At 42.3% G+C, this 10750-nt stretch overlaps 1 protein-coding gene across 2 annotated transcripts in view; it reads left to right on the top strand.

The window, feature by feature from the left end:
- LOC137129804 (ankyrin repeat domain-containing protein 34A) overlaps window positions 1–7394 on the top strand; it is a 10188-nt gene extending 2794 nt beyond the window's left edge. Inside the window, exons 2-3 of one of the 2 annotated variants that reach the window (XR_010914768.1) lie at window positions 3713–5514; window positions 6434–7394. Coding sequence is in view for 1 of the 2 variants with exons in the window: in XM_067509101.1 (XP_067365202.1) it covers window positions 3796–5388 (1593 nt within the window). In the remaining variant the exon portion in view is untranslated. Of the gene's footprint in view, window positions 1–3712 lie in introns of both variants that reach the window. The other variant, XM_067509101.1, reaches the window with a different exon arrangement.
- Window positions 7395–10750: the final 3356 nt, after the last annotated feature.

Consider the following 10750-nt stretch of genomic DNA (forward strand, 5'->3'; position numbering starts at 1 on the left):
GGATTAATTGCAGGCTCTCTAGGGAGTTACTGGGCCATCCTTAAAGTAGGGAATTACAGTAGTCCAACCTAGAAGTAACAAATGCATGGACTAGTTTTTCGGCATCACTTTGAGACAGGATGCTCCTAATTTTGACAAGTTTCCATAGGTGGTAAAAGGCTGTTCTAGAGATTTGTTTTATATGTGAGGTAAAGGACAAATCTTGGTCAAAAATAACTCCTTGCAGTAGTACTGGAGGCCAGACTTATGGCATCTAGAGTAACGATATGGTTGGACATCATATTTCTGAGATTTTTGGGCCCAAATACCATGACTTCAGTTGACTTTGTCTGAGTTTAGAAGTACGAAATTGTGGGAAATCCAGGCCTTTATGTCTTGTAAGCATGCTTGAAGCTTAATTAACTGATTTTTTCATCTGTTTCCATAGATATATACAGCTGGGTATTATCAGCATAGCAATGGAAATTTATGGAGTTTTTTCTAATAATTTTGCCTAAAGGAGACATATATAAAGTGAAAAGTATTGGTAGGAACTCCATAGCTAACCTTTGTGCGCATGGAGGATTCATCATTAACATGTACAAATTAAGGTCTATCAGATAAATAAGATTTAAAGCAACCTAGTGCAGTTCCTTTAAGCCCAATTTCATGTTCTAATCTCTGTAATAAAATGTTGTGATCAATGGTATCAAATGCAGCACTAAGATATGACAGGACAAGTATAGAGACTACCCCATTATCTGATGCCAAGAGAAGATCGTTGGTGACTTTTACCAGTGGTGTTTCTGTACTATGATGAACTCTAAATCCTGACTGAAAGTCTTCATACAAATTATTCCTTTAAAGGTGGTCACATAATTGTTTTGCGACTACTTTTTCAAGGATTTTAGAAATAAAGGGGAGATTAGATATTGGTCTGTAATTTGCAAAAACACCTGGGTCAAGACAGGGTTTTTTAAGTAATGGTTTAATTACAGCTACCTTATAGGCCTGTGGTACACAGCCTGTTTCTAAAGATAGATTAATGATATCTAATATGAACGTATCTATTAAGGGTAAAGCTTCCATGGTCAGTTTAGTTGGAATAGGGTCTAGCAGACAGGTTGTTGGTCTAGATGAGATAAAAAAAATAATTAACAGAATCCGGGGGTTGCTCTTGTTTTCTTCTATTAATGATGAATAATATGTTGTTCTGGCATCACAGAGGTTTTTTGTTTTTCCAGGCTAAATGAGATTCTTCTAAATTTCTGGAATGCCACTTCCTTTCTAACTTTTGTGTTGCCTGTTTTAAGTTGCATGTTTGCAAACTATACCATGGAGAATGCCTCTTCTGGTTTACTGCCTTCTTTTTCAGAGGGGCAAGACTATCGCCTATTGAACATAGTGAGGCTACAGAATTGACAACAAGATAATCTACTTGTACAGGAGTAACATTAAGGTGACTACTTTCCATGGTATTAACATATGGTGAAGGTTTTTTTTTCCTTTCGGCTTAACCCGTGAGTTCAGTGTCGCCACAGCGGGTCATTGTTGACATGCTGATTTGGCACCGTTTTTACGCCGGATGCTCTTCCTGACACTACCCTCCCCAATTTCTACCAGGCTTGGACTGGCACTGCACAGCTGGGGAGGGAAATGGGCTGTTAGGGGTTCAGTGTCTTGCCCAGAGACACTTCGACATATAGCCAGGGCCGGGGATCAAACCACTGAGCCTGTGGTCGGTTAACGACTGCCAACTAAGCTACAGCAGCCCCATGATGAAATAATAATTTCTTAAATTTTGTTTAAAGCTTTTTCACTTAAGCATCTGCTATAGTGGAATTTTACCCTAACTGCTGTATAGTCTGTTATTGTAAATTCAAATGCTATTAGAAAATGGTCAGACAGAAGAGAGTTGTGAGGAAATATTGTTAAATTATCCGCTTCAATTGAATGCGTATGGACAAGGTCTAAGGTGTGACTAAAACAGTGAGTGGGTTTATTTACATTTTGGGAAAAACCAATTGAATCTAATAATGAATTAAACAAAGTGCTGAGGCAGTTTCTGTCACCATCTACTTGAATGTTAAAGTCACCCACTATAATGACTTTATCTGTACTGGGACTAAATCACATAGAAAATCAGAAAATTCTATCAACAATAATGGTAAACAATAACAAATAATAGTGGTTTTTGAGTTTTCCAGTTTGGTTGTGAAAGGCTTAGTGTAAGGCTCTCACATGAGTTATAACTATGTTTAGGTGTGGGGTTTATTGGTGAGCTAGAGTGAAAGATTGCTGCTACTCCTCCACCTCAGCCTGTGCTTCTAGGAACATGATAGTTAATATGACTTGGGGGATTTGACTCATTGAGACATATTCTCCCTGCTGCAACCAAGTTTCAGTAAGACAAAATAAATCGAATTGATGATCGCCTATTAAATCATTTACCATCAAATATTTAGAAGAGAGAGATCTGATATTAAATAATCCACATTTAATAGTTTTAAGGTTTTGTTCTGTAAGAGGAGTAGTCTTAACTTTTAATAGGTTGTCATGATTAACTGGTAACTTTGGTCATTTTTGGTTTATGTTTGACCTCATTTAGTTGGTTAAACCACAGACTTTGGGCGTCTACCTTAGACTCCGTGTAAAAGGTTTTAGATTCACAGACCCTGTAAAGAGAGACAGACATAAAGAATAAGATCCCAAAGATTGAGTGTGGAAAAACAAAAGCGAGGGAAAAGGGGAAGTAGTTCTGGTTGGGGCAGGAACTGGACTGGTGGAAGTCTGGGTCCTCCAGAACAGAATCCAGGTAGGTGGTGTTTATGATCATTAGGCACAGGAGAGGATGGTAAGTTTGCAATCAACAACGGGGAATTTCCACAGTGGATTAAACAGATAAATTTGTTTAATTATATTGAGGAGTGCATAGGTGGATTGTGGAATGGTTTACTTCAAATGCTCTGTTGTCCCTTTTCTAATTAATCCTGCATTTGCTATCCATCTAAAACTACTAAAATCTGACTTGTCATGGTCCCAACATCTTGTAATCCAGCTTTTGCAGGTGCTGTGTTCCTGCAGGTTAATACAAGACACCAGCATTAGCTTCAGTCTCCCTATACTTAACAGTCCCCATCTCAACCTGCACAGTCAGAGGCTGGAGATGTTTTGAAGGGCCAGTACAGATTCTTAGGGCTTGGTTTTGTTCTACATCTAACTTTTTAAGATTGGTTTCTGCTTCTGATACATAGGCTACACAACCAGTATATGTTTGCAATTATGACCTGGTTGTTCAAATTATTAAAGGTGTATAAGCAGTGAAGGAGGCACAGGATAGTAAAGTAAAAAACTTTCTGCTCTCTTGCCCTTGTATCTCGTGAACTGTGAACACTTTTCTGATAGGACTTTGCTTTGACGTTTTCTCCTTGACTTAGATTTTTGCTTGCCTTGTACCACACTTGTAAGTCGCTTTGGATAAAAGCGTCTGCTAAATGACTAAATGTAAATGTAAAGTAGGAAAGTAATCAGAGTTGATGAAATAAACAGGAAGTAGAACCGAGGACCTACAAAATAAAAATTGGGCACAGGAAGTAAATCTAGTGACTATGATGCAATTGGGTCACCATTCATCAAGCCCCTAAGCCAATGATATACCAGTATTTCTACCCTCACATCCTGATTGGCTCTTCATCTGTTCAGTTGAAATGACCGTGTTGCATTTCTCCTGTAGGTCATGTGACTTCTCATGGAAGATGGACGATCAGTGTTGAGCCAGCTGCCAGTGTTCAGGAGGTCTAAGGTGAGGGGAGGATCATGGGAGATGGAGGACCCCTACAAACTGAGGGAAATGCCCTCCTCAAAGCTGTATACCAAGGAAAGCTAAGACTGACCCGCCTACTGCTGGAGGGTGGCGCCTACATCAATGAGGGCAATGAGCGTGGGGAGACCCCCATTTCAGCTGCTTGCTTGGCCAGCTATGATGACCCGCAGACCCGGCAGAGGATGGTCCGGTACCTGCTGGAGAAAGGTGCTGACCCCAATATCCCTGACAAGAGTGGCAGGACAGCACTGATGCATGCCTGTGCAGAGCAGGCAGGTAAGGAAGTGGTGTCACTGCTCCTGGAAAACGGAGCTGACCCCAGTCTTAAAGATTACGCTGAGTCCTCAGCCCTTGTCCACGCCATCAACAAGGGGGACCGTGACACATTGCAAGTTCTGCTAGATGCCTGCAAGGCCAAAGGTAAGGAAGTGATCATCATTACCACTGACACGTCTCCGTCAGGCACAAAGAAGACCAAACAGTACCTCAACTCTCCTCCTTCACCGGGCATTGTGGACAAGCTGTCTCCAGCCTGCATGTCTCCCTCCGAAGTGGAGATCAGGACTTCATCCCCAGCAGGAGACAAATGCAAAGATGACGAGGGGATCTTTAGCTTCACACTGACGTCAGCTTTACCTTTACCTTCAGCTCGGCCTTCAGGAGAAAAGAGGCCGCCGCCTCGCAAACTCCTGAAGCGGCTGAATTCGGAGCCTTGGGGCCTGGTGGCACCCTCGGTACTAAGTGGAGTTCCTCAGGACCGGGTGGATGGAGATCTGGAGGAGGAGGGTGACTGCAACATGACCAGGACAATCAGTGAGTTTAATGGCCTATCCATCACAGAACCCATTAGACCACTGTTGTCAAGGCGACACAGCATTGAGACCCATGACCCCTCCTCCCCTAAACCTATTGACCGATCATGCTCCGAGGATAGCTCAGCCCTTTCTGGTTCCTGGGCTGAAAAAGTCCAGCAGCATCAGATTCTCTACCGCAGAAACACGGCACCGGAGACGCAGGAGAATGCTGGAGGACCCGGAGCAGCACGGGTCCTGGCTCCCCCCAAACTGACCCGGATGGAGCATTATGAGTCAGACACCCACCTCTGTGCAGAGTCCATCCCAGGATCCCCGGACTCTGGACGTGTCTCTGTGGAGAGGAGAAGATATAATGCCTCCCCTCTTTCCTTGCTCACCAGTGCATCCAGGGAGTCTTTAGAAAACATTCCCAACTCTGTGTCCCCCATCACTATGCGTCGGCGGCCCCCAGGGCTCCTGGAGCGCAGAGGCTCTGGGACCCTTCTGCTGGACCACATCTCCCACACTAGGCCTGGCTTCTTGCCTCCACTAAACATCAACCCCCAGAGACCCATCCCTGACATCCGGACAAATGGCAAACCCGCCTCCCCGATCCATTCTGGACACAAGATTCTGGTTCCGGTGGCCCCGGCGTCACCTAAGCGGGGCTCTGAATTCAAGATGAAGAAGAAGCTGATGAGGAGACACTCAATGCAGACAGAGCAGATGAAACAGCTATCCACCTTCCAGGAGATCCTGGCTGAGAAGGTCATTGAGTCCAGCGGGGATTGATGACAGAAGGTGTCAGAGCAAAGCATGCTGAGTAGCTGTTTACTGTGAAACATCTGCATCATATCCAGATCTGGCTGAACTGGTCAAACCATCTTCTAGTCTTTATGGAGAGCTGCACCTACAAAGGTTGGTTCAACTGGGAGAAAGGTTCAGTTGGGGTTTCATCAAATGAATTTTACACATAGAAAATAGATCTAGAGATTACAAGTCAAAGGAAATACCTGTTTGTGTAAGAATTAGGCTTAGGATTGTATTGCTTATTGTTTAGATCTGTGGCTTTTTAGGGCTTTCGGACACCTCCCTAAACTGACGGGTCTTTACACACCAGGGGGATCCTGGAGCAGTATCTTCCTAGCTAATCTGTAGTCCAGACTAAGTAACCCCAAAACTTTTTTCCAAAACCACAATTTGGTTAAAATTTAATAAGCAAAGCAAACCCTTGTTTTCTCTTGACTCTGGACTTACCACTAGTGAGACAGTGTTAATCTGTCTTCTGTCAGTTGCTCTGTTTGATTTTCTTTTAATAAACATGTATGTGGATGTTGCAGTCTAGGTGCTGGTTTTCCCAAAGGTGCTGGTTCAGTAGTGTTGGTTCTCAAAGAACTAGCACTTTTGAGATCATAACCATGAGTCACCTGACCAAGTTTCACAGTTTAAATAATTTTCAGCAGGGTGGACTGTCGGTGAAGCTCTCTCCTCTGCTTTACGGGGTCTTTTCATCTGCTGAACCGTTTACATGTTCCTGTTCTTCCTCTGAGCTCCTCCTTTACCTATGTCAGTCAAAACTGAATGAAATAACTGTTTAATGTTTACACAGATGCACAATTTGCACCAAGGTTTTGTTCATTTATTTCCTGATGACACAAGAAAACACAAAGACAGGTTGAACTGATGATACTGATTATTTTGGCTTTTCATTAGTTAACGTGTTAATGTAAAGCTCCTACTGTGACTGGAGTAAGATCAACTACCTACTGCGCTGTATGTTCTGTAATTATCTATAACAACTGGTTTCTTTGTGAACTTGAATCTTTTTTTTTTGCAGCTCAAAGGATATTTGAAGCTCCACAGAGCTGAGAACACTGAGTTGATGTTTTTGATGAGTCAAAACTCAATCAAACTGAAAAAATTTCCAAAGAAGACATGTGAACATGTAAATACTGTAAAGATCCATCTGTACTGTAACATCAGTCCTGAAGCTGCATCAGGTTCTGAGAGTTAAAGGAAAAGGTCCAGATTTTCTGCTCCATAATCCAAGCCAGGAGACAATGTTAATTTAATTTTTACATGTAGATTAGATCAAGTTAACACCAGTCATCGGGTTCTGACTCTAAAAAACAATTCCTTACAAAATGATGAAACATGAATAGCTGCAAGTCCTCCATCACTAAAGAGAGGACATACTCATAGAGCAGGTTATATCTGCAGGTTATAGCTGATTAATACAGCAACTTTAACTAACTACTACCATAATAATATCATAATCTTTGACCAGATCCCAGAAGTGAAACTGACTTTGTCTGAAACCTGTGAAAGAAAAAAATGTTTCTGTTTCTAAGCTTGAGGTTTAATGGGAAGATCAAAGACTCTAGGAGGCCTCCTGAGGCCTTCCTGTTACTTAGACCAACTGTTTCCACAAAGATTGACCGAAACATGTAGAGGACCCTGAGAACCTCATGTTAGAACGTGAGATTCAGGTTGTTCGGTCAGAAGCTCTGACCTATTAAGTCTTTAGCTGAATGTGTCTCCTGCAGGTAAGTGTGTTCTACAGGTGAACTTCCTCTCATACTGAACTAGATCAAAATCTTTGGAGTAATAGATTGTAAGAGACTGGTTTAAACTGGATCACATTGGTGTAAACTGGACCTTGTAGTTGGAGATACTTGAAGTTTAAAGAGAGTATTTTTTTAGCCTGTCAGCTGATAGAATCGTCTCTAATTATTTTGTTTTTATTTTTGTCTGTTCGCTTTGATTGTGACCCTGTGGAATAAAAACTGTTTAATGTCTAACACTGTAGTTTCAACTTGATCAGTAACACTGACAAAACATTTTGCAAGTATTTTTATCCTGAGATTTACCTAACGTTACACAAAGGTTCAAGTGTTCTACAGGAAGCTCCTAAAGTCAGTAAATACAGTCAGGGCTGCAAATTTCAGTTAAACTCAAATCAACTTAATGTTAAGACTATAAAAATGTATAGAGAAAACTTAACAATTCTCCCTTGAGCAAGCCCTAGGCAACAGTGGAGAGGAAAAACTCCCTTTAACAGAAGAAACCTCCAGCAGAACCAGTCTCAGGGTGGGCGGTCATCTGCCTTGACCAGTTTGGGAGAGTGGAAAGTGAAGAGAAAAAGAAACGAGCAACAAAAAGCAACAACAAAAGATAAATCGACTTGTTGATCCTTGTTTTTGGGATCATAATGTGGACGCACAGAGATAAAGTGGTGTTTCACAGTGATGTGTTAATCTCAGGACCAGTGTTGGTAAGTCTGATTTACTCATTTAAAGTTTTTTCTCCTGATCAATACTATAAAATATAAGAGTCACATCTATACTCTTAGATTACAAATTGGCTGTTGGGATTCTACTGAGCGGCTTCAGGGTCAGTATACGATCAGGTGAACAATACAGAACTTCAGAACTACAAGCTTTCGGGTGTGCCAACATGTCTCTGTCCTGCAAATTAAAAGAAGCTGTGAGCTTCAATGCTCTTGCTACACTTAAGAGATGCTGTTGTTACACTTTCAAAATTCAAACAACTTTATTGATCCCATAGAGAGTGCGTGTTGTTACAGCTGCTCTCCGCGTGAAAAGTAGATAAAGTAAAAAACCTTCACCAAACCAAGACAATAGACAATAGCAGTACAAACTTCTGATCAAATAAATGAGAGAAACTCAGCTAAGAATAAACATACATGAATTAAAAATATTATTTGTCCATTTGGACCATTTAGTCCCTCTCCTTTTTACAGTCAGTGAGTGAGTTGAACAGTTTAATGGCCATTGGGAGAAAGGATCTCCTATGTTGTTCTCATTTGACTGTGAACAGTCTCTGGCTGAAAGTGGATCTCCAGCATGCAGTGGAGAGGGTGGGAGAGATTGTCCAGGATTGAGAGGAGTTTGGACAACATTCTCCTCTCAGCCACAACATCCAGAGGGTCCAGCTTCTCCCCCAGAACAGAACCTTAATAGTTTGTCCATTCTGTTCCTGTGTGCCACCTTCATATTGCTGCCCCAGCAGACCACAGCATAGAAGATGGAGATGGCTACCACAGGCTCATAAAACATGAAGCACCTTAATCTCCTTAGAAAATACAGCCGGTCTCTGGCTCTTCCTTTTAATTGATGCTGCATTACCTGACCAGTCCAGTTTTTGTCCAGGTCCTGAAGCCCACCACCAGTTCCTTTGTTATACTGATATTGATCTGGAGATGATTGTGCTCACACCAGTTAAAAAAAAACTGTCTACCACTGATTGATACTCCTTGACATCTCCACCTTGGATACATCCAACAACCCCAGAGTCATCAGGAAACTTCATAAGGTGGCAGGACTCTGAGTTGTACCTGAAGTCAGAGGTATAAAGGGTGAAGAGAAAGGGAGATATAACTGTCCCTTGGAGACCACCTGTGCTGCAGGTCACAGTGTCAGACAAACAGTTCTGCAGACATACTGGGGTCAGTCAGTAAGGTAGTCCAAAATCCAGGCTATGGGGGTGTCAATGAGCATGCTATTTAATTTCACACTCAGTGGTAAAGGCTGGATAGTGTTAAAAGCACTGGAGAAGTCAAAGAACATAATTCTTACCGACCCCCCATGCTTGTCAAAGTGGATGAGAGCATCCTCCACCCCCAGCTGAGGCTGATATGCAAACTGGAAGGAATCCAAAGATGGTTTCACCAGGGGCCCGAGGAAGTCCAGGACCAGTCTCTTTCATGATGTGCGAGGTTAGAGACACAGGTCTGTAGTCACTGGGCTTGGCCACTTCGTTCCTGGTGCCAGTACCAAATGTTATCCATCCCACAGGCACCTTCTCCAGCTGCAGACTCTGGCATTCTTCTGTTCAAGTTTCCTCCTATAATCCTCCTTCCCCTCTTTGATCTTTTCTGACAGCCATCTCTAGACCTCCTTCACTGCTTCCCGGTCACCTGACCTGAACACTGCCCTCTTGTCATTCAGGATTATTTTAATGACCTTTGTCCCGTGTCTTCTCCCCTCTTGTGTGATAATCCACATACTGTGTGAATGATGGGAGGGTCTTGAAGAGGGTTGCATGATTAAAGTCACCCGAGATTATAAAGAGGATCTCGTGTCTGGAGTCTGCCTGTGACATCACAAGTGCCATCTGCAGAAGCAGAGCGTTCTTTCTGGATATGCCTGGTCTTTTGAGCAAAAGTGGTCTTGGGAACAATGATGACAATACAGTGAAACTCATATTTTGTTCTGTTGGGTGGAAGAGGACTGGGGACTAGACTAAAAAATAAATCTAGGGATAAGCCTAAAGGACTAGTTACAGGATTAAGAATTAGTTGGGCAACTGCGGCTCAGTTGGTATATCAGTCCTCTATGACCACAGAGTCAGTGGTTTGACTCCTGGCTGTGTCACATTGAACCCCAAGACTTTGTGTCTGTTTACACTTTTATACAAACAAGTATGTAAGACTAAACAAACATTTAGTCTCACGTGCTTGTTTTTGACAGGCATAACAGATTATACACATCATGCATACTATATCTGCAAATTCACTTTTTCAGTCAAAACAGGTTAATGCTGTTTGCTGCCATTGACCAATTGTCGATCAGTAGATGTGTCGTTGAATCCTTGAGGCACTCGGAAGGTTAATGGTTAGTACAGAGCAAAGTCACTAAACTTTCCCTTCCTTACAGAACCTGCACTCAAGATTGACAGCGGTGTCAGCTCTTCTCTTTACTGCAGGTGGGCTTGGCCGTGGACATTGCCACAGAGTCCACCTGCACCTAAATAAGCTTAAGTTTGAGTGGTCAATGCACTGATTTTACTGGTCCTTGTAGTTTCATTTGTAGTTGAGATTTTCTATCTTAATAATAATCTCTATTATTATAATCTCAAACATACATTTTAAGTAATACAGATTGTGACATGGTGAGGTTTAGTGATTAAAACCATCTTTCCTTTTGTTTAGCAGCTGGTCTCCATCACAAGCTCTAGAGAAACCCTTTAGTGACTCTAGAGATACGATCTTCACACCAAGCCCCCCACTCATGCCCCACCCCATGAGGTTGTTCCGTGTGTGACTTACTCAGGAAAACACCTGTTCTTGTTTCTTAATCTTTTTTTCTTTACAGAAACCTCCAGAGTACAGCAGAATCTTCAGCTGAGGCTC

Source organism: Channa argus, chromosome 7 (assembly GCF_033026475.1).
Source record: "Channa argus isolate prfri chromosome 7, Channa argus male v1.0, whole genome shotgun sequence".
Classification (NCBI taxonomy): Eukaryota; Metazoa; Chordata; class Actinopteri; order Anabantiformes; family Channidae; genus Channa; species Channa argus.